The sequence below is a fragment of the Chiloscyllium plagiosum genome, unplaced genomic scaffold, assembly GCF_037043375.1.
Source record: "Chiloscyllium plagiosum isolate Xiang-an unplaced genomic scaffold, Cpla_swu_hap1 HiC_scaffold_8, whole genome shotgun sequence".
Taxonomy (NCBI): Eukaryota; Metazoa; Chordata; class Chondrichthyes; order Orectolobiformes; family Hemiscylliidae; genus Chiloscyllium; species Chiloscyllium plagiosum.
The window spans coordinates 5,025,669-5,053,001 of record NW_028270146.1 but is presented as its reverse complement, the minus strand read 5'-3'; the positions used below and the strand labels follow the sequence as shown (position 1 = coordinate 5,053,001).

Sequence of the window (27,333 nt, the reverse complement as noted above, 5' to 3'; positions counted from 1 at the left end):
GAGAATGCGACTTTTTAAAAAACAGGTTTTGTGATTTACACATGAAAGAAGTGAAACTATCACTGTATTCTAACAGATGAAAAGCTTAACAGACAATCAATTTTTCAATATATAATTTCAGTTACATCACACTGTAAATTTTTGCTATAAATTCTGTGTTAGGATTGAGCCCTCCACTATCACCTGATGAAGGAGTGTCACTCTGAAAGCTTGTGTGCTTCCAATTAAACCTGTTGGACTATAACCTGGTGTTGTGTGATTTTTAACTTTGTACACCCCAGTCCAACACCGGCATCTCCAAATCATGTCTATTATGTTGGTAAGGCACAATCTCCCCCGCACAAACCCATGTTGCCTATCACTGATAAGCTCATTCTTTTCTAAATATAAATAGATCTTATCTCTTCGTACCCTCTCCAGCAACTTCCCAACCACTGGCGTCAGGCTCACTGGTCTGTAGTTACCCGGAATATCCCTACTACCCTTCTTGTACAGGGGGACAACATGAGCAACCCTCCAGTCCTCCGGCACCTCACCTGTATTTAAGGATGCCACAAAGATATCTGTCAGGGCCCCATCTATTTCCTCTCGCGCCTCCCTCAGCAACCTGGGATAGATCCCATCCAGTCCTGGGATTTGTCCACCTTAATAACCTCTAGCATACCCAACACATCTTCCCTACTTATGCCAACGTGATCCAGACTAATCAAACATCTATCTCTAATCTCAAGATTCATCATATTCCTCTCCTCAGTGAACACTGATGCAAAGTAATTGTTCAGAATCTCACCCATTCTCTCAGGTTCGGCACACAGCCTTCCTTCTTTATTTTTTAGTGGACCAATCCTTTATCTAGTTACCCGCTTGCTTCTTATATAATAATAAAATGCATTGGGATTTTCCTTAATTCTGCTCACTAAAGCTATTTCATGACCCCTTTTCGCCCGCTTGATTCCTCGTTGTCCTACTCTTCCGATATTCCTCCAGGGCCCGTTCTGTTCTTAGCTGCCTAGACCTTATGTACACTTCCCTTTTCCTCTTGGCTAGTTGTACAATTTCTCCTGTCATCCACGGTTCACGAATCTTGCCCTTCCTATCCTTTGCCTTCAAAGGGACGTGCCTATCCTGCACTGCCATTAACCTATCTTTGAAAGCCTCCCACATCTCAAATGTGGACTTCCCTTCAAATAGCTGTCCAGTCCACATTTCCCAGCTCCTGCCTAATTTTGATATAATTGGCTTTGGCCCAGTTTAGTACTCTTCCCTGAGGACCACTCTCTTCTTTATCTACGAATATTCTAAAACTTACAGAATTGTGGTCACTGTTCCCAAAGAAATCCCCCACCGCAACTTCTACCACCTATCCTGGCTCGTTCCCCAGTACCAGGTCCAATATGGCCCCTTCCCTCATCGGACTATTGACATACTGCTCTAGAAAACTCTTCTGGACGCTTCGTACAAATTCTGCTCCATCCAGATCTCTGACGCTAAGTGTATCCCATTCAATGTTGGGAAAATTAAAATCTCTGATCACCACTACCCTATTGTCTCTACATCTATTCATAATCTGTTTACCTATTTGTTCTTCTACATCACGCTCACTGTTGGGAGGTCTGTAATACAGCCCCAACAATGTAACTGCACCCTTCTTATTTCTCAGCTCCACCCATAATGCCTCACTAACCAAGACCACCATAGATTCCCCCTTTAGCACAACCGTGATATCGTCCCTGACCAGCAATGCAACTCCAGCCCCTCTTTTACTTCCCTCCCTGTCCTGTCTGAAGCATCTATATCCTGGAACATTTAGTTGCCAATCATCATGCCCTTCCTCCAACCAAGTCTCTGTGATGGCAATAATGTCATACTCCCAGGCACCAATCCAAGCCCTAAGTTCGTCTGCCTTACACACTATACTCCTTGCATTAAAGTAGATACATTTCAGGCCACCAGTTCTTTTGTGCTCACCTGCTCTCTGCCTACTCTTCCCTTTATTAATGTTATCTTCATGATTCTTACAGTCTCCAGTCTCCACCTCGCTGCCTACTTGTTTTCTCTTCTGGTTCCCAGCCCCTGCCACATTAGTTTAAAACCTCCCCAACAGCAGTAGCAAAAACTCCCCCAAGGACATTGGTTCCGGTCTGGTTCAGGTGTAGATCGTCCCTTTTGTAATAGTCCCACCTTCCCCAGAACCAGTCCCAATGTCCAACAAATCTGAACCCCTCCCTCCTACGCCATCTCTCAAGCCACGTGTTCATCTTGCCTATTTTTTCATTTCTATGGTGGCTAGAACATGGCACTGGTAGTAATCCCGAGATCACTACCTTTGAGGTTCTCCCCTTTAACTTCTAGCTCCCCGAATTCTCCTTTCAGGACCTCATCTCACTTTCTACTTATATCGTTGGTGCCTATATGCACCAAGGCTGTTTACCCTCCCCTTTTAGAATGCTCTGCAGCCGATATTTGGGAGGATTTTAAAGAAACCTTGATTAGACTGCAGGACAGAATGTTCTTGTGAAAATGAGGGATAGAAATGGCAAGATTAGGGAACCATGGATGACAGGTGAAATTGTGAGACTCGCTAAAAGGAAAAAGGAAGCATACATAAGGTCTAGGTGACTGAGAACAGACGAAGCTTTGGAAGAATATCAGGAAAGTAGGACCAATCTGAAATGAGGAAGAAAGAGGGCTAAAAGGTGTCGTAAAATATGTTTAGCAAACAGGGTTAAGGAAAATCCCAAAGCCTTTTATTCGTATATAAGGAGCAAGAGGGTGACTAGAGAAAGGGTTGGCCCACTCAAGGACAAAGGAGGAAAGTTATGTATGGAATCAGAGAAAATGGGTGAGATTCTTAATGAGTACTTTGCATTGGTATTCACTGAAGAGAGGGACATAGCAGATGTTGAGCTTAGGGATAAATGTTTGATTACTATAGGTCAAGTCGGCATAAGGAAGGAGGAAATGTTGGATATTCTAAAAGGTATTAAGGTGGACAAGTCCCCAGGTCCAAGTGGGATCTCTCCCAGTTTACTGAGGGAAGTGAGAGGGGAAATAGCTGGTGCCTTAACAGATATCTCTGCAGCATTTTTGAACACAGGTGAGGTCCCGGAGGACTCAAGAATTGGTAATGTTGTCCCCTTGTTTAAGAAGGGTAGCAAGGATAATCCAGGTAATTATAGACCGGTGAGCCTGAAGTCAGTGGTAGGGAAACTGCTGGAGAAGATACTAAGGGATAGGATCTATTTACATTGGAAGAAAATGGGCTTATCAGAGATAGGCAGCATGGTTTTGTGCAGGGAAGGTTATGTCTTATCAACTTAATAGAATTCTTTGCGGAAGTGACAAAGTTGATTGATGAGGAAAGGGCTGTAGATATCAAATACATGGACTTCAGTATGCCATTTGATACGATTCCACATGTTGGCTGATGGAGAAAGTGAAGACGCATAAGGTCCAGGGTGTACTAGCTAGATGGATAGAGAACTGGTTGGGCACCAGGAGACAGAGAGTAGTAGTGGAAGAGAATTTCTTAAAACGGAGAACCATGACCAGTGGTATTTCACAGGGATCCATGCTGGGACCACTGCTGTTTGTGATATGATATAAATGATTTGGAGGAAGGTATAGGTGGTTTGATTAGCAAGTTTGCAGATGACACTAAGATTGGTGGAGTAGCAAATAGTTAAAAGGACTGTCATTGAATGCAGCAGAATATAGATCAATTGGAGAGTTTGGTGGAGAAATGGCAAATAGAGTTCGATCCAGGCAAATGCAAGGCAACGCGTTTTGGAAGATCCAATTCTAGAGCGAACTATACAGTAAATGGAAAAATCCTGGGAAAAATTGATGTACAGAAAGATCTGGTCCATTGTACCCTGAATTTTGCAATGCAGGTTGATAGAGTGGTCAAGATGGTGTACAGCATGCTTTCCTTCATTGGATGAGGTATTGGGCAAGAGCTGGCAAGTCATGTGACAGTTGTATAGGACTTTGGTTCAGCCACATTTGTTTACTGCGTACAGTTCTGGTTGCTACATTACCAGAAGAATGTGGACACTTTGGAGAGGGTGCAGAGGAGGTTCACCAGGATGTTGCCTGGCATGGAGGGTGTTAGCTATGAAGAGAGGATTATTTTCATTAGAAAGATGGAGGTTGAGGGGATTGAGGTCTAGACAGAGTGGACAGCAAGAAGCCTTTTCCCAGAACGTGGGACTCAATTACTAGGGGTCACAAGTTCAAGATGAGAGGGGAGAGGTTTAAGGGAGATATGCATGGAAAGTTCTTAACGCAGAGGATGGTGGGTACCTGGAATGCATTGCCAGTGGACGTGATAGAAGCTGGCACAAGAGCATCATTTAAGATATATCTAGACAGATACATGAATGGGCAGGGAGCAGAGGGATACAAACCCTTAGAAAATAGGCAACAGGTTTAGATAGAGGATCTGGATCGACGCAGGCTTGGAAGGCCAAAGGACCTGTTCCTGTGCTGTAATTTCTTTGTTCTTTATTGTTTGTCCAATCAAACTGATCACCGTATTATAGGAAGGATGTGGAAGCTTTGGATAGGGTTCAGAGGAGATTTACCAGGTTGTTGCCTGGTATGGAAAGAAGGTCTTATGAGAAAAAGCTGAGGGATTTGAGGCTGTTTTCGTTAGAGAGAAGGTTGAGAGGTGACTTAATTAAGACATATAAGATAATCAGAGGGTTAGAAAGGGTGAACAGTTGGAGCCCTTTTCCTTGGATGGTGATGGCTAGCATGAAGGGGGACGGCCTAGCAGGGGTAAGCTGCAGTGACAGGGTCTGTGGCGTGAGGTCTGGCTCTGAGACTCACAAGGGAAAGGGGGAGAGGAGGAGAGCGCTAGTTATAGGAGACTCTCTAGTTAGAAGGACGGACAGGTGGTTCTGTGGGCATGGGCGAGACTCTCGGATGGTTTGTTGCCTCCCGGGTGCCAGGGTCCGAGACGTCTCGGACCGTGTCTTCAGAATCCTTAAGGGGGAGGGTGTGCAGCCAGAAGTCGTGGTGCACGTTGGCACCAATGACATAGGTAGGAAGAGGGGTGGGGAGGTCATTCAAGAGCTCAGGGAGTTAGGCTGGAAGCTAAAAGCTAGGACAGACAGAGTCGTCATCTCTGGGTTGTTGCCGGTGCCACGTGACAGTGAGGCAAGGAATAGGGAGAGAGTGCAGTTGAACACGTGGCTGCAAGGATGGAGTAGGAGGGAGGGCTTCAGGTATTTGGACAATTGGACTGCATTCTGGGGAAGGTGGGACCTGTACAAGCAGGACGGGTTGCACCTGAACCAGAAGGGCACCAATATCCTGGGGGGTAGGTTTGCTAGCAATCTTCGGGGGGATTTAAACTAATTTGGCAGGGGGATGGGATCCGGACTTGTAGTCCAGCAAGTAGGCTAGCTGTTTGTCAGGATGTCCAAGAATGTAGGGAGGCTGTGAAGAAGGTAGCACTGACAGGGAATACTTGCGGACACAGAGATGGGTTCAAGTGTGTATACTTCAACGCAAGGAGTATCAGAAATAAGGTGGGTGAACTTAAGGCGATGTTGTGGCCATCACGGAAACGTGGATAGAAGAGGGACAGGAATGGTTGTTGGAGGTTCCTGGTTACAGATGTTTCAGTAGGATTAGGGAGGGTGGTAAAAAAGAAGGGGGGATGGCGTTGCTAATTAGAAATGGTATAACGGCTGCAGAAAGGCAGTTCGAGGGGGATCTGCCTTTAGAGGTAGTATGGGCTGAAGTCAGAAATAGGAAAGGTGCAGTCACCTTGTTGGGTGTTTACTATAGGCCCCCCAATAGCAGCAGAGATGTGGAGAAACAGATTGGGAAACAGATTTTGGAAAGGTGCAGAAGCCACAGGGTAGTAGTCATGGGCGATTTCAACTTCCCAAATATTGATTGGAAGCTCTTTGGATCAAGTAGATTGGATGGGGCGGTGTTTGTGCAGTGTGTCCAGGAAGCTTTTCTAACTCAGTATGTAGATTGTCCGACCAGAGGGGAGGCCATTTTGGATTTGGTACTCGGTAATGAACCGGGACAAGTGATGGGCTTGTTAGTGGGTGAACATTTTGGTGATGGTGACCACAATTCTGTGACTTTCACCTTGGTTATGGAGAGAGATAGGTGCATGCAACAGGGTAGGTTTTACAATTGGGGGAAGGGTAATTACGATGCTGTAAGACAGGATCTGAGGAGCATAAGTTGGGAGCATAGGCTGTCAGGGAAGGATGTCGTGGAAATGTGGAACTTTTTCAAGGAACAGATACGACGTGTCCTTAATATGTATGTACCTGTCAGGCAGGAAAGAAATGGTCGTGTGAGGGAACCTTGGATGACGAGGGAGGTTGAATGTCTTGTAAAGAGGAAGAAGGAGGCTTACATAAGGTTGAGGAAACAGGGTTCAGACAGAGCAGTGGAGGGATACAGGATAGCCAGAAGGGACCTGAAGAAAGGGATTAGGAGAGCTAAGAGAGGGCATGAAAAATCTTTGGCGGATAGGATCAAGGATAACCCAAAGGCATTTTATGCGTATGTGAGAAACATGAGAATGACGAGAACGAGGGTAGGTCCGATCAAGGACAGTAGTGGGAGACTGTGTATTGAGTCGGAAGAGATAGGAGAGGTCTTGAATGAGTACTTTTCTTCAGTATTTACGAATGAGAGGGACCGTATTGTTGAAGAGGAGAGTGTGAAACGGACTGGTAAGCTAGGGGAGATACTTGTTAGGAAGGAAGATGTGTTGGACATTTTGAACAACTTGAGGATAGACAAGTCCCCCGGGCCTGATGGGATATATCCTAGGATTGTGTGGGAAGCAAGAGAGGAAATTGCAGTACCGTTGGCAATGATCTTTTCATCTTCACTGTCAAAGGGGGTGGTACCAGGGGACTGGAGAGTGGCGAATGTTGTGCCCCTGTTCAAAAAAGGGAATAGGGATAACCCCGGGAATTACAGGCCAGTTAGTCTTACTTCGGTGGTAGGTAAAGTAATGGAAAGGGTACTGAGGGATAGGATTTATGAGTATCTGGAAAGGCACTGCTTGATTAGGGACAGCCAGCACGGATTTGTGAAGGGTACGTCTTGCCTTACAAGTCTGATTGAATTCTTTGAGGAGGTGACCAAGCATGTGGATGAGGGTAGAGCAGTGGATGTAGTATACATGGATTTTAGTAAGGCATTTGATAAGGTTCCCCATGGTAGGCTTATGCGGAAAGTCAGGAGGCATGGGATAGAGGGAAATTTGGCCAATTGGATAGAAAACTGGCTAACCGGTCGAAGTCAGAGAGTGGTGGTAGATGGTAAATATTCAGCCTGGAGCCCAGTTACAAGTGGAGTTCCGCAGGGATCAGTTCTGGGTCCTCTGCTGTTCGTAATTTTTATTAATGACTTGGATGAGGGAGTCGAAGGGTGGGTTAGTAAATTTGCAGATGATACGAAGATTGATGGAGTTGTGGATAGTGAGGAGGGCTGTTGTCGGCTGCAAAGGGACTTAGATATGATGCAGAGCTGGGCTGAGGAGTGGCAGATGGAGTTCAACCCTGTCAAGTGTGAGGTTGTCCATTTTGGAAAGACAAATAAGAATGCGGAATACAGGGTTAACGGTAGGGTTTTAGTGAGGTGGAGGAACAGAGGGATCTTGGGGTCTATGTTCATAGATCTTTGAAAGTTGCCACTCAGGTGGATAGAGCTTGTAAGAAGGCTTATGGTGTATTAGCGTTCATTGGCAGAGGGATTGAATTCAAGAGTCATGAAGTGATGTTGCAACTGTACAGGACTTTGGTTAGGCCACATTTGGAGTACTGTGTGCAGTTCTGGTCGCCTCACTTTAGGAAAGATGTGGAAGCTTTGGAGAGGGTGCAGAGAAGATTTACCAGGATGTTACCTGGAATGGAGAATAGGTCGTAAGAGGATAGGTTGAGAGTGCTAGGCCTTTTCTCGTTGGAACGGCGAAGGATGAGGGGTGACTTGATAGAGGTGTATAAGATGATCAGAGGAATAGATAGAGTAGACAGTCAGAAACTTTTTCCCCGGGTACAACAGAGTGTTACAAGGGGACATAAATTTAAGGTGAAGGGTGGAAGGTATAGGGGAGATGTCAGGGGTGGGTTCTTTACCCAGAGAGTGGTGGGGGCATGGAATGCGCTGCCTGTGGGAGTGGTAGAGTCAGAATCTTTGGTGAACTTTAAGCGGCAATTGGATAGGTACATGGATGGGTGCTTAAGCTAGGACAAATGTTCGGCACAACATCGTGGGCCGAAGGGCCTGTTCTGTGCTGTATTGTTCTATGTTCTATGTTCTATGAAGGGACATAGCTTTAAATTGAGGGATGATAGATATAGGACAGATGTCAGAGGTAGTTTCTTTACTCAGAGAGTAGAAGGGGTGTGGAACGCACTGTCTGCAACAGTAGTAGACTAGCCAACTTTAAGGGTATTTAAATGATCATTGGATAGGCATATGGATGAAAATAAAATAGCGTAGGTTAGGTGGGTTTCGATTGGTTTCACAGATCAGCACAACATTGAGGGCCAAAGGGCCTGTATTGCACTATAATGTTCTATGTTCTATATGTTCTAAACTAGATCACTTGCTGAAAATGTGAAGCATTCACCCTGATGGATTTGCATTTTCCTTAACCCAGAGCTGCTGGAGTTCAGCCAGTGACCAGGTTAGGACCAACACAAACCAGAATTGAAACTTGCTTGTTTCTTGATTTTATGGCTAGGCTGTATACCAAGTGTTAAATCATTAATTAGAGAATTCCTAAAGAAGATAAGACTGTCCAGAGTTTAAAAAAACGTCATGAGAGTAGGTAGCAAGAAATAACTCTTTTAATGTGGAGATAATGTTGTGAACTGGAATGAATGGAGTAGCTGTGATGGGAATAGGAACAATTGCCTCTTCCAGGAGTGATGCTGTTACCTCTAAGACACTAAATCATAACAACACTTAATTTTTCTGACTCTACAAGTGATGCTTGACCTCCAGTTCCAACAAATCCAATGAAAGAACATCAATTCATCAAAAAGCACTTTTGATTTAACCAGGTAGAATATAACTAGATGAATCATAGAATTTTACAGTACAGAAAGAGGCTACTTAGCCGAACATGTTTAAAGCAGCTCTTGAAAGAGTTATCCAGCCCTATCTGCAGATACCTCACAATTCATCACTTTTAAATATATATCCTGCTCTCTTTTGAACCCTCCTATGGTAAGAAGAATCTCCTGACTCCCCAAAGCCTGTCCACCATCTACAAGGCACAATTCAGGAAGTGATGGGATACTCTCCACTGGCCTGGATGAGTGCACCTTCAGTAACACTCAAGGAGCTTGACTACATCCAGTACAAAGCAGCCCTTTGATTGGCTCCATATCCACAAGCATCCATTCCCTCCACCACTGACACTCAGTTGCAGCAGTGTGTTCTATCTACAAAATGCACTGCAGAAATTCACCAAAGATCCTCAGACAGCATCTTACAAACCCACAACCACTTCCACCTAGAAGGACAAGGGCAGCAGATATATAGGAACAGCACCATCTGAATGAATGGATGAATCAATGATTTGTCACATGTACCTTGAAGTACAGCAAAGTGTGTTGTCGCCACAATTCGGCGCTATTTTGAATTACAAAAAAGCTATAAAGGAATTACTTAAATAAGAGTTCATCTTCTGTTCAAATCGGGATCTCAAGCACTGCTTCAGCGTTTCTGCAAGGTCTTGGGAAGGTGTTCTGGTCCTCAAGGAGACCCACTCTGGGAACAGCAATGATGACATGAATGTGCCAGGAGACCCTGACTCTGCTGCCCCTGCCACCTCACTGCCTCCTCAAGAGTCCAGGCTCGAGGCCTAGCACTGCCAGGTCTCCAGGTGTAGTGATTGTAATGAGGTCAGCCAGGTGGACGTCATAAAGTATGAGTTCCCTGTTTGGGGCTATTAATATGTTCCAATCAGGGAGCCTTGGCTGACAGATCACAATAGGAGTGTCAGGCATCCTTATCATTCTGAGAGCTGGCTCTGAGAGAGCTGGATCAGTTTCAAGGACTTCCCACATGTAAATTAAGGGTTTCTTGGTGACAGGATATCGTGGAAATGAGAGAAAAGCATATTTCCAAAGAAATTCGCTCACAACAGATGTCTTTGAGTTGGGGTAAGCATTTCTGGCATCATGGCATTGTTTGAGAAGCTTGACTCATTTGATCCAGCCTTTGAAGATTGGACCCAGTATGTGGAAAGAATACGTTATTTCTTTCTGGGCAAGTGACATTGAGGCAGAAGAAAAGCAATGAGGAATTCTCTTGACAACTTGTGGACCCGCAGCATTTTTGGTTATTAGGAGCCTAACTTCCCCTGAGGTACCAGATACAAAAACCTTTCAAGAGTTGACAGATTTAGTCATGACCTCAAGCCTCCTTTAATTCTGAGATGTTATTGGTTTTACATGGCAATTCAAGAACCAGGGGAATCCACATGGGGATTTTTGACTAAGTTAAGATGGCTGGCAGAGGCATGTGACTTTGGTTTGGGCCGACCTAGATGCTGAGAGACTATTTGGTATTTGGGATCAATAATGTAACTATGCAAAAGCGCCTACTAGCTGAAGCCCAACTGGACTTCAAATACTCACTATAACTGGCTTTATCATTAGAAAATGCAGCAAGTGGAGCATCTGGGTTACAGGGTATTCTAATCAAAATGGACATGTTCGCCAGTTAGACTGAGCTTGGGAACATCACTTGAGTTCAGCCAATTGTGCAGCCTCAAGGACATATCCTGAACAGAGGGACTCCAGGTCGGCCCACAGCAAAACCCCAAAACAAAGCCGAGCCTCGGCCAAATGGTCAAACTTTACTTCAGGATCCAGCCAACAATCCGTGATAGTTGATGCCGAAATGTGGGCTCGAGACAGCAAGAGTCCCACTAAGCCTGAATTGAGTAAGAGGATTCATAGGCCGGTATCCAGGAGAGTGCACACCCTGGAAACCCCACCCACATCTGGTTTGGAATAGTTTAAATTGCTTGGTAACATCCAAATCAGAACCAAACAAAATAAATATCTGGTTAAACGGTTACTCAGTTCTAATGGAGATCAGTACAGGTGCAGCCATTGCAGTGATCAAAGAACCAGATTCGAACAAAATGCGTTCTGGACTCCAACCCTTAGGTTTGCACAAGTCCTCGGCCAGACTGGGAATCTCTACCAAGGAACCTTTACAGATTAAGGGTGCACCTTTGGTTCTGGTCTCTTATGAGAAGCAGCTGGTTCAGTTCCCACTGATTGTAGTAAAAGGCTCACGTCCAAGCTTGATGGGGTTTGGGGGGGGGTTGGGGAGTGGGGGGGTTGGTTGTAAAGATTCTGGCTCAACATTTTTAAATTACAAAATGGCCGCCTGAGTGAGGTCCTAATAAAGTATCCAGAAGTTTTTCAGGAATTGAGGGATTAAATGGGCCAAGGCCACCTTGCATGTCGACCAGGAAGCACTTCCATGATTCTGCAAAACTCACCCAGTGCCATTGGCCTTATGGGCAAAAGTAGAGACAGAAATCAGGAGGCTGGAGAGCAAAGGAATCATTAAACCTGCACAGTTTGTGGAATGGGCAGCACCAGTGATACAGATTGTGAAGCCCGATGTTTGGTTCACCTTAGTGGGGATTTTAAACAAATGATAAACCACTTTTCACAGCTGAATAGATACCCAATTGTTCACATAGAGGATTTATACACAAAGCTGGCAGGGGAGTTGCCCTTCACCAAACTGTACATGAGCCATGCATATTTACAATTGCAGTTAGATAAGGATTCCCAGAAGTAAGTTACAACTAATACAAACACTGCCATTTGGGGTATCATCAGCCTGTGCCATTTTCCAGCTGACAATGAAGAACATTTTACAAGGTCTATTCCAGGTCACCATTTTTCTAGATGACCTGCTAATAACAGGGAAGACCAATAAGGAGCACTTAGAGAACTTGGACACAGTCCTTAGATGTTTTTCCGAGGCATGCATGAACTCTTGAAGGGAAAAATGTGCGTTCCAGTCACCCCAAGTGACCTACTTGGGCTACAGGGTTGACAAAATCAGGTTACACTGGTTGGAAGATAGTGACGGCGATCAAAGTTGCCCTGGCTCCCACGTCTGTACTGGAGCATAGGTCTCTCCTTGGGCTGATGAGTTATTATGAAAAGTTCAAAGAAAACCTCTCGCCCATCCTGGGCTTACCATCAACTCTGAAAAAAAGGGGCAACCTTGGAAATGGTATCATAGCCAAGCCTATGCTTTCAGGGAATTGAAGAAAGATTAGATTAGATTACTTACAGTGTGGAAACAGGCCCTTCGACCCAACAAGTCCACACCGACCCGCAACTTACCCATACTGCTACGTTTACCCCTTTACCTGACACTACGGGCAATTTAGCATGACCTGCACATCTTTGGATTGTGGGAAGAAACCGGAGCACCCGGAGGAAACCCACGCAGACACGGGGAGAATGTGCAAACTCCACACAGACAGTCGCCTGAGTTGGGAATTGAACCTGGGTCTCTGGCGCTGTGAGGCAGCAGTGCTAACCACTGTGCCACCGTGCCGCCCACTAAGATTTATCATCCTCTAAGATGTTGGCACATGATGATTCCAAGTGAAAGTTGGTATTGATATGCGTTGCCTCCCTGTACGGCATTAGAGTACAGGAACAACCTTGGTTATCCGAACATCAATTATCCAAATTTCGGATTATCTGAACAAGATCTCAAGGTCCCATCAAAATTTTATTAAATTTAAATAAAAGCACAGTGAGAATGGGCAGCCTGGGCTGGCAGTGGGAGCAGGAACAGGCTCGCCTCGGAACCCTGTTCCTGCTATTGCTGTCACGACAGGAACCCTGTTTGGGCACATTGTTTGCTCACTGACCAGACTGACTCTGGCACCACTAGCTGGCCTGGAGGTCACCCAGGCAGTGTGAAGTCCTGGATTTGTTCCCTTGTTAAAGTGGAACTCCTCCCACTGTGGGAACTCGCTCAAACCGGGTCACAACTCAGCCTGCACCCTGTCGTATGATCGAGTACCAGCTGCAACCCTCCTGACCTCAAGGGGCTAGCTTCCCACCACTTGAAACTCCCCAACACTGACCCATCATAGACATAAAGCAGTGGGATCGTGAGAGGACGTCTGCGAGGTGTTGGGGTGACAGGGGCCAGACTGGCCTAAGCAATGACCGCCCGGCCCGCACACAGCTGTGGTGGATTGGAGACCTCAGGAACAGTTAGCCCCTCCAGCCCTTCCTCACAACGCAGCTTGCCCACAAGCCACCAACCACCAATCAATGCCAGGCACCCTGACCGAGAGCCCGATCCCTTGTTAACCCTCCGGATAGTTTCTTCGGACACTTCCTGTACTAAGCCCAAGAATCGACGGGCAGTAACACACGAGTCTTTAAACCACTTCCAACAGCCCGCAAATGCACAGAGACCCTGGTGGGAATGTGCAAGTGACATGCTGAAGGGAGTAGGTACCCTGTAGCCGGGGGAGGTGGTGGCGGAGAAAGCATAATCAGTTATCCGAACAAAATACTCCCCACCCGTCTCGTTCGGATAATCGAGGCTGTTCTGTATTAGCTCATAAGGTGGCCGACGGCGAGGAACACCCAACAGCATATGCATCCAGGACTTTGGCTATGGCAGAGCATAAATACACCCAAACAGAGAAGAAAGGTTTGGCAATCATTTTTGGAATCCGGAACATCCACCAAAACTAAGTTTGTAATAGTAACGACCACAAACCCCTGCTGGGATGACTAATAAGGACAAGGCAGTATCACTCGTAGCTTCAGGCCACATTTGGCAGTGGTTCTTATAAGTGCATATAATTACAAGTTGGAACACGATCCAGGAGGCTAAGTAACAAATGTGAATGCATTGAGCTACTTCCCGCAGGCAGGTATACCACTGGTGGTACGGCCACTGCAAGAGTCCGTAATGGTTTTAAATTTTCTGGACGTACTTTCAGCCACAGATAGCCGGCCATCATTCACCAGCAGGGAACTTTTCCTAAACTTGATTGGTATTTGACATATAAAGAGCTGAAAATGTGTTGCTGGAAAAGCGCAGCAGGTCAGGCAGCATCCAGGGAACAGGAGAATCGACGTTTCGGGCATAAGCCCTTCTTCAGGAACCCTTATGCCCGAAACGTCGATTCTCCTGTTCCCTGGATGCTGCCTGACCTGCTGCGCTTTTCCAGCAACACATTTTCAGCTCTGATCTCCAGCATCTGCAGACCTCACTTTCTCCTCAAAGATTTGACATATAAAGACAACTGCATACCATCCATCAGCCAATGGCCTGGCAGCAAGAGCAGTCCAAACTTTGAAAGCAGGCTTAAAGAAATAGCCTACAGGGGTGGGGGTGGGGAGGGTTGGGGAAGGAGGTGAAACTTTATCAGGAACACCAATGCCAGATACAAGACTCTGCTAAGCAAGAGAGACAGTTTACTTCAGGGGATGCAGTTTAGTGTAGGAACCATGGGAATGACTCTGCACGGATATGAGGTGTGTTGGTCCTGAACAAGCACATGAACCATAACAAAGCCGCAAACCTGCAAACGGTGCAGGAGCAAAATGTGCCGAGCTCCTTGACAGCCTTTCTGACTGTTCTGGAACCCAGGCTCTCTCTCTCTCTCTCTCTCTTCATCAGGTGTTAAAGATACTTTGAATCTGAGATAGATATGGCAGATGTGGCCATCTTGAAGAAAATAATAAATTTCTTCCAATACACTCTAAGCTCAAGAGGCAAGCTCCTGTGCATTATACACGGCTCGTATCAGAGACAGAATTAGGGGAACCTGAGCTGGTGCTAAAACGCCCCAGGAGGGCCAACATAAAACAGAACTGGCCTATGTCCTCAGACTGAGAGGGGAGGGATGTACTGATTGTAACAAGATCAGCCAGGTGGACCTCATAGAATATGACTTCCAATCAGGCAGCCCTGGATATAGAACATAGAACAGTACAGCATAGTACAGGCTCTTCAGCCCATGAATTTGTGCTGCGCATTTGTCTTAATCTAAGATCAACCTAACCTACACACCCCTCAACTTATTGCTGTCCATGTGTTTGTCCAGCAGCCGCTTAAATATCCCTAATGTCTCTGACTCTACCACCACTACTGGCACTGCATTCCACATACCCACCACTCTTTGTGTAAAGAACCTACTTCTGGCATCTCCCCTATACCTTCCTCCAATCACCTTAAAATTATGACCCTCGTAACAGCCATTTCTCCCCTGGGAAACGTCTCTGGCTGTCTACTCTATCTATGCCTCTCATTACCTTGTACATCTCTATCAGGTCACCTCTCTTCCTTCTCTTCAGTGTGAAAAGCCATAGGTCACTCAGCCTCTCTTCATAAGACAAGCCCTCCAATCCAGGCAACATCCCAGTAAATCTCCTCTGCACCCTCTCTAAAGCATCTACATCCTTCCGATAATGAGGTGACTAGAAGTGGACACAATATTCCAAGTGTGGTCTAACCAGGGTTTTATAGAGCTGTAGCAAAACCTCGCAGCTCTTAAGCTAAATCCCCCTGTTAATGAAAGCCAAAACACCAAACGCCTTCTTAATAACCCTATCAACTTGGGTGGTACCTTTGAGGGATTTATGTATGTGGATCCCAAGACTCTGCTGTTCCTCCACACTGCCAAGAATCCTATCTTTAACCCGGTCAACCCTGTCATAACCCTTTAACTCTTGTCTAATATCAGTTTAACCCTGTCAGCAGTCAAATTCGACCTTCCGAAATGAATCACTTTGCATTTATCCAGGTTGAACTCCACCTGCCACTTCTGAGCTCAACTCTGCATCCTGTCTATGCCTTATTGTAGCCTGCAACAGCCCTTGAAACTATATACAATACAACCCACCTTTGTGTCATCGACAAATTTACTAACCCACCCTTCCACTTTTTCATCCAAGTCATTTATAAAAACTGCAAAGGGCAGATTCCAGCGGGACACCACTGGTCACCAACCTCCAAGTGGAATACTTTCCATCCACCACCACTCGCTGTCTTTTTTTGGCCAACTAACCATCGATGACTGTATCGGCGCTGCCTCATGCTCCCACGAGGAGGTTGAACAGTTCATCCACTTTACCAACACCTTCCACCCCGACCTCAAATTCACCTGGACCGTCTCAGACTCCTCCCTCCCCTTCCTAGAACTTTCCATTTCTATCTCGGGCGACCGAATCGACACGGACATTTACTATAAACCGACCGACTCCCACAGCTACCTGGACTACACCTCCTCCCACCCTGCCCCCTGTAAAAACACCATCCCATATTCCCAATTCCTTTGTCTCCGTCGCATCTGCTCCCAGGAGGACCAGTTCGAAAACCGCACAACCCAGATGGCCTCCTCCTTCAAAGACCGCAATTTCCCCCCAGATGTGATCAACGATGCCCTCCACCGCATCTCCTCCACTTCCCGCTCCTCCGCCCTTGAACCCCGCCCCTCCAACCGCCACCAGGACAGAACTCCACTGGTCCTCACCTACCACCCCACCAACCTCCATGTACAGCGTATCATCCGCCGTCATTTCTGCCACCTCCAAACAGACCCCACCACCAGGGATATATTTCCCTCCCCTCCCCTATCAGCGTTCCAAAAAGACCACTCCCTCCGTGACTCCCTCGTCAGGTCCACACCCCCCACCAACGCAATCTCCACTCCCGGCACCTTCCCCTGCAACCGCAAGAAATGCAAAACTTGCGCCCACACCTCCCCCCTTACTTCCCTCCAAGGCCCCAAGGGATCCTTCCATATCCGCCACAAATTCACCTGCACCTCCACACACATCATCTATTGCATCCGCTGCACCCGATGTGGCCTCCTCTATATTGGGGAGACAGGCCGCCTACTTGTGGAGCGTTTCAGAGAACACCTCTGGGACACCCAGACCAACCAACCCAACCACCCTGTGGCTCAACACTTCAACTCCCCCTCCCACTCCACCAAGGATATGCAGGTCCTTGGACTTCTCCATCGCCAGACCATAGCAACACGATGGTTGGAGGAAGAGCGCCTCATCTTCCGCCTAGGAACCCTCCAACCACAAGGGATGAACTCAGATTTCTCGAGTTTCCTCATTTCCCCTCCCCACCTTGTCTCAGTCAAATCCCTCGAACTCAGCACCGCCTTCCTAACCTGCAATCTTCTTCCTAACCTCTCCGCGCCCACCCCACTCCAGCCTATCACCCTCACCTTGACCTCCTTCCACCTATCGCATTTCCAACGCCCCTCCCCCAAGTCCCTCCTCCTTACCTTTTATCTTAGCCTGCTGGACAAACTTTCCTCATTCCTGAAGAAGGGCTCATGCCCGAAACGTCGATTCTCCTGTACCTTGGATGCTGCCTGTCCTGCTGCGCTTTTCCAGCAACACATTTTCAGCTTTAACCCTGTATCCACACAGCCAAATTTCCCTGTATTCCATACCTCCTAACTTTCTGAATGAGCCTACTGTGGAGAACCTTATCAATGCCTTACTGAAATCCATATACAGCACATCCACTGCTCGACCTTTGTCAACTTGTCTCGTCACATTCTCAAATATCTCAATAAAGTTTGTGAAATACGATCTGTCCCTCACAAAGCCATGCTGACTATCCTTAATCAAACTATGCTTTTCCAAATAGTCATAAATCCTATCTCTCAGAATCCTTTCCAGTATCTTGCTTACCACAGACATAAGACTGGCTGATCTGTAAATTCCCAGAGTTTGCCCGATTCCCTTTCTTGAACAGAAGAACAACATTCGCCTCCCTTCAATCATCCAGTACTACTCCCCTGGAGAGTGACGATGCAAAGATCATCACCAGAAGCGCAGCAATCTCATCCCTCACTTGACATAGTAACCTTGGATATATCTGATCTGGCCCTGGGGAATTATCTATCTTGATGCTTCCCAGAATTTCCTTCTATCCACTTTCTTAACATCAATCTGTTCACCCGGTGCACAGTATTCTCACTATCAACAAGGTCCCTCTCTCTCTAGTGAATACTGAAACAAAAATCTCAATTAAGGCCTCCCCTACCTCTTCAGACTCCAAACACAAGTTCCCTCCGCTATCCCTGATCTACCCTCTCTCTGATAATTCTTAATCTTCACGCCTTTCGGTTTTCCGTAATCCTTCCCAGCGAAGCATTTTGTGCCCCCTCCTAGATCTCCTCAGTCCATTTTTGAATTCTTTCCTAGTTACCCTGTAATCATCTAAAGCCATGCAAAATCTTTGCTTCCTCAATGTTAAATAAGCTTCTTTCTTCCTCTTGACGAAGAGCTCCTCTGTTCTCGTCATCCAAAGCTCCTTCACCTGACCATTCCTTGCCTGTTTCAGTGGGACAAAGTTATCCAACACTCATAACAAGTGCTCCTCAAATAGCCTTCACATTTCTGTTGTGCATTTCCCATAGAACAACTGTTCCCAATTTATACTCCACAGCTCCTGTCTAATAGCAGTTTAATTTCCCCTCCTCCAAATAAATACCTGCCCTTACTGTCTGTTCCTATCCCTCTCCATGGCTATGGTAATGGTGAGGCAGTTGTGATCACTGTCACGAAATGCTCTCCCACTGTGAGACTGACACCTGTCCTGGCTCGTTGCCTTGCACCAAATCCAATATGGCCTCCCCCCAGTTGGCCTATCTACATATTGAGTAAGGAATCCTTCCTGAACACACCTGACAAAATCGGCTCCATCCAGACCACCTGCACTAAGGAGGTTCCAATCAATATTGGGGAAGTTGAAGTCACCCACAACAACAACTCTGTTACATCTGCACCTTTTCAAGATCTGCTGTCCAATTTGTTCTTCCATCTCTCTGCTGCTATTGGGGGCTCTATAGAAAACACCCAATAAAGTGACTGTTCCTTTCCTGTTACTGACTTCGACCCATAGTGACTTAGTAGACAAACAAATATACCATTTTGGATACTGTCTGGGGGACAACTCACCAGGGGTAAGCCATGGGGTACAGGTCTCTGGCACAGAGTCTGTCCCTGTTGCTCAGAAGGGAAGGGAGGAGAGCATTCGTCATTGGGGATTCCATAGTTAGTGAGACAGATAGGAGGTTCTTTGAGAACAAGAGGGACTCACAGTTGGTGCGTTGCCACCCAGGTGCCAGGGTTCATGATGTCTCGGATCGTGTTTTCGAGATCCTTGAGGGGGAGGGGGAGCAGACCCAAGTCATGGTCCACTAACGACATAGGTGGGAAAAGGGATCGGGATTTAAGGCAGAAATTCAGGGAGTAGAGTGGAAGCTTAGAGCTAGAACAAACAGAGTTGTTATCTCTGGATTGTTGCCTGTGCTATGTGCTAGCGAGGCGAGGAATAGGGAGAGAGAGGAGTTGAACATGTGGCTACAGGAATGGTGCGGGAGGGACAGTTTCGGATTCCTGGATAATTGGGGCTCATTCTGGGGTGGGTGGGACCTCTACAAACAGGTTGGCCTTCGCCTGAACCAGAGGGGTACCAATATCCTGGGAGGAAATTTGCTATTGCTATTTGGGAGGGTTTAAACTAATTCAGCAGGGGGATGGGAACCTGAAGTGTAGTTCCAGTGTCCAGGAGGTTGAGAGTATTAAGGTTGGAATTGAGGTTTCAAGGTTGTAAGAGTACACTCGCAAGCAGGAAGGTGGTTTGAAGTGTGTCTACTTCAACGCCAGGAGCATCTGGAATAAGGTAGGTAAACTTGCAGCAAGGGTTGGTACCTGGGACTTCGCTATTGTGGCCATTTCGGAGACATGGACAGAGCAGGGACAGGAATGGTTGTTGCAGGTTCTGGGATTTAGATGTTTCAGTAAGAACAGAGAAGGTGGTAAAAGAGGGGGAGGTGTGGCACTGTTAGTCAAGACAGTATTACGGTGCAGAAAGAACGTTTGAGGACTTGTCTACTGAGGTATATGGGCTGAGATTAGAAACAAGAAAGGAGAGGTCACTCTGTTGGGAGTTTTCTGTAAGCCTCTGAATAGTTCCACAGATACTGAGGAAAGAATAGCAAAGATAATTTTGGATGGGTGTGAGAGTAACAGGGTAATTATTATGGGGGACTTTAACTTTCCAAATATTGATTGGAAATACTATAGTTTGAATACTTTAAATGGGTCAGATTTTGTCCAAAGTATGCAGGACGTAGACAAGCCAACAAGGGGAGAGGCCACATTAGATTTGGTAATGGGTAATGAACCCGGCTAGGTGTTAAGTTTGGAGGTAGGTGAGCACTTTGGTGATAGTGACCACAATTCAGTTATATTTACTTTAGCGACGGAAAGGGATAGGTATGTATAACAGGGCAAGAGTTATAGCTGGGGTAAAGGCAATTATGATGTGATTAGGCAAGATTTAGGATGCCTAGGATGGGAAAGGAAACTGCAGGGGATGAGCACACTTGAAATGTGGAGTTATTCAAGGAACAGCTACTGTGGTTCCTTGATAAGAATGTACTGATCAGGCAAGGAGGAAGTTGTCGAGCAAGGGAGCCGTGGTTTACAAAAGACATTAAATCTCTTGTCAGGAGGAAGAAGAAGTATATGTTAGGATGAGACGTGAAGGCTCAGTTAGGACGCTCAAGAGTTGCAAGTTAGCCAGGAAAGACCTAAAGAGAGAGCTAAGAAGAGCCAGGAGGGGACATGAGAAGTTATTGGCAGATAGGATCAAGGAAACCCTAAAGGTTTCTATAAGTACATCAGGAATAAAAGAATGACTAGAGAAAGATTAGGACCAATCAAGGATAGCAGTGGGAAGTCTTGTGTGGAGTCCAAGGAAATAGGGGAAGAGCTCAATGAATATTTTACGTCAGTAGTCACACTGGAAAAAGACAATGTTGTCGAGGAGAATACTGAGATACAGACCATTAGATTAGATGGGATTGAGGTTCACAAGGAGGAGCTGTTAGCAATTCTGGAAAGTGTGAAAATAGATGGGACTTATCCTAGGATTCTCTGAGAAGCCAGGGAGGAGATTGCAGAGCCTTTAGCTTTGATCTTTATGTTGTCATTGTCTACAGGAATAGTGCCTGAAGACAGGAGGATAGCAAATGTTGTTTCCTTGTTCAAGAAGGGGAGTAGAGACAACCTTGGAAATTATAGACCAGTGAGCCTTACTTCGGTTGTGGGTAAAGAGTTGGAAAAGGTGATAAGAGATAGGATTTATAATCATCTAGAGAGGAATAAGTTGATTAGGGATACTCTGCAAGGTTTTGTGAAGGGTAGATTGTGCCTCACAAACCTCATTGAGTCCTTTGAGAAGGTGACCATACAGGTGGGTGAGGGTAAAGCGGTTGATGTGGTGTTTATGGATTCAGTAAGGGGTTTGATAAGGTGCCCAATAGGCTATTGCACAAAATATGGAAGCATGGGATTGAGGGTGATTTCGTGGTTTGGATCAGACATTAGCTAGCTGAAAAAAGAGAGAGGGTGGTGCATGATGTGAAATGCTCATCCTGGAGTTCAGTTACTAGAGTTGAGAGGGTGTTGCTGGAAAAGCACAGCAGGTCAGGCAGCATTCAAGGAGCAGGAAATTCGCCACTTCGGGCCAGAGCCCTTCATCAGGAACAAGGCTGGGAGCCTCAGGAGTGGACAGATAAATGGGAGGTTGGAAAGGAGGGTGGAGCGGATAGGTGAGAAGGAAGATTGACAGGTGGGACAGGTCATTAGAGCGGTGCTGAATGGAAGGTTGGAACTAGAGTAAGGTGGGGGGAGGGGAAATGAGGAAACTGGTGAAATCCACATTGATTCCACTGGGTTGGAGGGTCCTGAGGCGTTCTTCCTCCAGGTATCAGGTGGTGAGGGAGTAGCGATGGAGGAGGCCCAGGACCTGCATGTCCTCGGCAGAGTGGGAGGGGGAATATACTCTCAACTCTGCTCTCCAGCATCTGCAGACCTCACTGCCTCCTAGTCTTTCAGTTACTAGTAGTGTACTGCAAAGATCTGGTTTGGGGCTACTGCTGTTTGTCAATTTAATAAATGACCTAGAGGAGGGCATAGAAGGATGGGTTGGTAAATTTGCGGATGACACTAAGGTCAGTAGAGTTGTGGATGGTGCTGAAGGATGTTGCAGGTTACAGAGGGACATAGCTAAGCTGCAGAGCTGGGCTGAGAGGTGGCAATTGGAGTTTAATGTGGAAAAGTGTGAGGTGATTCACTTTGGAAGGAGCAAGAGGAATAAAGAGTACTGGGCTAATGGTAAGATTCTTGGTAGTGTAGATGAGCAAAGATCTTGTGTCCATGTACATAGATCACTGAAAGTTGCTACCCAGGTTGAAAGTGTTAAGAGGCATACGGTGTATCAGCTTTTATTGGTAGAGGAATTGAGTTTTGGAACCATGAGGTCATGCTGCAACTGTACAAAACTCTGGTGCAGCCGCACTTGGAGTATTGTGTACGGTTCTGGTTACCACATTATAGGAAGGATGTGGGAGCTTTGGAAAGGGTGCAGTGGAGATTTACTAGGGTGTTGCCTGGTATGGAGGGAAGGCTGAGGGACTTGAGGCTGTTTTTGTTAGAGAGAAGGAGGTTGAGAGGTGACTTAATAGAGACAAATAAGATAATCAGAGGGTTAGATAGGGTGGACAGTGAACCTTTTTCCTTGGATGGTGATGGCTAGCACAAGGGGACATAACTTTAAATTGAGGGGGTGATAGATATAGGATGGATGTCAGAGGTAGTTTCTTTACTCAGAGAGTAGTAAGGGCATGGAACACCCTGCCTGCAACAGTAGTAGACTTGCCAACTTTAAGGTCATTTAAATGGTCATTGGATAAACATATGGATGATAATGGAATAGTGTAGGTTAGATAAGCTTCAGATTGGTTCCAAGGGTCAGCATAACATCGAGGTCCGAAGGGCCTGGACTGCGCTGTAATGTTCTAAACCCTCCTCAACAACCTCCTTTTCTGCAGCTGAGATACACTCTCTAATTAACAATGCTAGCCCCCCATCTCTTTTACTCCCTCCCTGTTTTTTTTAAAATGTCTAAACAGTGGCACATCCAACAACCATTCCTGCCCCTGTGAAATCCATGTCTCCATTCTGGCCACAACATCGTAGTTCCAAATACTGATCCTTACTCTAAGTTCATCACTGTTACTTTTGACACTCCTTGTATTGAAACAGACACACTTTAACCGTGTATCCTTCCTGCCAGACTCTCTGCATTCTATTTCTGCCTGTTGACAACTGTCCTCTCCTCAGATCTGTAGCTCAGGTTCCCATCCCCCTACCAAACTAGTCTGAACCCTCCCAAAGTGCTCGAGCAAATCTCCTGCCCAGGACATTGGTGCCCCTCAGTTTAAGTGTAACATGTTCTTCATGTACAGACCCCACCTTCTCTAGAAGGTACCTCAATGACCTACATATCTGAAGCCCTCCCTCCTACACCAGCCCTGTAGCCACATGCTTAGCTGCACTCACTCCCTGTTCCTTGCCTCACGAGCACATGGCACTAGAAGTAATCCTGAGATTAGTACTCCACTTGTCCTGCTTTTTTCGCTCCCATCCTAACTCCATGTAATCATTTTGTAGATCCTCATCCACTTTCCTAGCTATGTCACTGGTTCCAATGTGCACCATGACGTTTGGTTGCTCACCCTCCCCCTTCAGAATCTGGTAGACTTGATCAGAAACTTCAAAGACAACCTCGTTGAAGTGGGGACGGTTAGGGAGAGAACCGGGGGGGTGCCAGGAGAGTAAATTCATCCTTTAAAAACTTATCTCCTGGGATCAGCGGCCTCCATTTTGCAGCAGCAGGTGTGTCAGACATTCTGTTCACTTTGAGAGCTGGATCTGAGGGAGCTGGATCAATTTCAAGGACTCTCCACATGTAAATAAAGGGTGATTTGATTATGGGATACTGGTGTCTGTGGAATTATCTCACCAGGCCTCTATTACCTCTCTATTACCTGCCACCTATTTTCTAAGGATCTGTATCCCTTTGCTCCCTGCCCATTCATGTATCTGTCCAGATACATCTTAAATGACGCTATCATTCCTACCCCTACCCACTGACAAAGCATTCCAGGCCCCAACCACCCTCTGCGTAAAGAACTTTCCATGCATATCGCCCCTAAACTTTTCCCCTCTCACTTTGAACTCGTGACCCCTAGTAATTGAGTCCCCCACTCTGGGAAAAAGCTTCTTGCTATCCCCCCTGTCTCTTCCTCTCAAAGTTAAAAATCAACAACTCTAGGTTTATAGTCCAACAAGTTTATGTGGAAGCACTAGCTTTCGGAGCACTGTTCCTTCATCAGGTGGCTGTGGAGCATAAGATCATAAGACACGGTGGCACAGTGGTTAGCACTGCTGCCTCACAGCGCCAGAAGACCTGGGTTCAATTCCCGCCTCTGTGTGGAGTTTGCACATTCTCCCCGTGTGTGGGCTTCTTCTGGGTGCTCCAGTTTCCTCCCACAGTCCAAACAAATGTGCAGGTTAGGTGAATTGGCCACGCTAAATTGCCTGTAGTGTTAGGTGAGGGGGTAAATGTAGGGGAATGGGTCTGGGTGGGTTGCTCTTCAGAGGGTTGGTGTGGACTTTTTGGGCCAGTTTCCACAATGTAAGTAATCTAATCTAATAACAAAAATTTAAAGTGTGATGTAATTGAAATCATATATTGAAAAAGACCTGGATTGTTCATAACCACCTGATGAAGCAGCAGCACTCCAAAAGCTAGTGCTTTCTAATAAACCTGTTGGACTATAACCTAGTGTTGTGTGATTTTTAACTTTGTATTCCCCAGTCCAACACCAGCATCTCCGAATCATGTATACCTCTCATGATTTTGTAGACCTCAATCAGGTCCCCCCTCAATCTTTGTCTTTCAAATGAAAATAATCCTAATCTATTCAACCTCTCTTTATTGCTAGCGCCCTCCATACCAGGCAACATCTTGGTGAACCTCCTCTGCACCCTCTCCTAAGCATCCACATCCTTTTGGTAATGTGGCGACCAGAACTTTACATAGTATTCTAAATGTGGCTGAACCAAAGTCCTCTACAACTGTAACATGACGTGCCAGCTCTTGTACTCAATACCCCATCCAATGAAGGAAAGCATGCCATATGCCTTCTTGACCACTCTCTCAACCTGCAATGTCAAAGTCAGGGAACAATGGACCTGAACACCTAGATCTCGCTGTAGGTCAATTTTCCCCAGGGCTTTTCCATTTACTGTATAGTTCGCTCTTGAATTGGATCTTCCAAAATGCATCACCTCACATTTGCCTGGATTAAACTCCATCTGCCATTTCTCTGCCCATCTCTCCAATCTATCTATATTCTGCTGTATTCTCTGACAGTCCCCTTCACTATCTGCTACTCCACCAATCTTGGTGTCATCTGCAAACTTGCTAATCAAGCAACTGATAGTTTCCCCCAAATCATTTATATATATCACAAACAAAAGAGGTCCCAGCATGGATTCCTGTGGAACACCACTGGTCACAGGTTTCCATTTTGAGAAATTCCCTTCCACTGCTACTCTCTGTCTCCTTCTGCCCAGCAGTTTTCTATCCATCGAGCTAGAACACCGTGCACCCCATGCGACTTCACCTTCTTCATCGGCTTACCATGGGGAACCTTATCAAACGCCTTACTAATGTCCATGTATATGACATCTACAGCCCTTCCCCCAGCAATCAATGTTGTCACTTCCTCAAAGAATTCTATTAGGTTTGTAAGACATGACCTTCCCCACACAAAACCATGCTGTCCATTACTTTCACCACACCTCAGCATACACAGAGGAAAACCATCATGTTTTCTGCTTTACTTACAAGCCTTTTTAAATGGTGATGTCACTTCAATAATTTCTTGAACCTTTAGGGCTTCAACAGGAGTTCTGCCACTCCTCCACAGTTTAGGCCAGGTACTTTTTCCATGGAAGAGATAATGTGGCCTCACAATGCTACTGTGTGCCAGGAGGTTCTTAAGTCTGAGGGAAAAAGACAAAGCAGTATCTTTATTTAAGTAAGTACAAAAATCACATAAATGAGAGAGTTATTCAACAAGTTCAAAATCAAGGGTTTTAACAGAGTAATTTAGAATTTGTGTTGCAGACGTTTCGTCCCCTGTCAGTGCTTGGGAGCCTCCTGTGAAGCGCTTCTGTGATCTTTCCTCCGACATTTGTAGTGGTTTGAATCTGCCGCTTCCGGTTGTCAGTTCCAGCTGTCCGCTGCAATGGTCAGTATATTGGGTCCAGATCGATGTGCTTATTGATTGAATCTGTGGATGAGTGCCATGCCTCTAGGAATTCCCTGGCTGTTCTCTGTTTGGCTTGTCATATAATAGTAGTCTTGTCCCAGTCGAATTCATGTTGCTTGTCATCTGCGTGTGTGGCTACTAAGGATAGCCGGTCGTGTCATTTCGTGGCTAGTTGGTGTTCATGGATGCAGATCGTTAGCTGTCTTGCTGTTTGTCCTATGTAGTGTTTTGTGCAGTCCTTGCATGGGATTTTGTATACTACATTGGTTGTACATGCCCAAAACGTCGATTCTCCTGCTCCTTGGATGCTGCCTGACCTGCTGCGCTTTTCCAGCAACACGTTTTCAGCTCTGATCTCCAGCATCTGCAGTCCTCACTTTCTCCTCCTATTATAGGACAAGCCAAACAGAGAACAGCCAGGGAATTCCTAGAGGCATGGCATTCATCCACAGATTCAATCAATAAGCACATCGACCTGGACCCAATATACCGACCACTGCAGCAGACAGCTGGAACTGACAACCGGAAGCGACAGATTCAAACCACTACAAATGCTGGAGGAAAGATCACAGAAGCGCTTCACAGGAGGCTCCCAAGCACTGAGGATGTCACGTAGACAGGGAACAAAACGTCTGCAACACAAATTCCCAGCTCGGTGAACAGAACCACAACGAGCACACGAGCTACAAATCTTCTCACAAACTTTGAAGAGTAATTTAGAAGTCACTATTGCCAATGGCAGCAGGACCAATGAAATTACAGATTACTGAGCAAAGGCAGGAGATGAGATGAGAAGAATTTTTAATTCTTTTTATTGTATTAAGTTTTTATGATCTGGAATGAAAGTACAGAAATTCACACCATTAGCTTCCAAAAGGAATTTGGATAAGTATTTTAAAATGACAAAAATTGCAGGGCTATGGGAAAAATCATACATACTGGATACATTCTACAGAGTCAGCACAGGCCTGACGGGCCAAATAGCCTCCAGCTGAAGATCTCACATCAGATAATGATCAGATATCTAAGGTCATTTGCAACTCCTGATAATGCAGTGTGACCTTGGGTTCGGTTGCACT

The 27,333-nt window shown here is 46.0% G+C and overlaps 1 protein-coding gene across 1 annotated transcript in view; it reads right to left on the bottom strand.

Annotated features, from left to right (window-relative positions):
* Positions 1-27,333, bottom strand: part of noxred1 (NADP-dependent oxidoreductase domain containing 1) — an 81,142-nt gene that overhangs the window by 17,507 nt on the left and 36,302 nt on the right. The window contains exon 4 of the mRNA XM_087989553.1: positions 25,828-25,985. Within this exon, the coding sequence (XP_087845679.1) occupies positions 25,828-25,985 (158 nt within the window). The remainder of the gene's footprint in view (positions 1-25,827; positions 25,986-27,333) is intronic.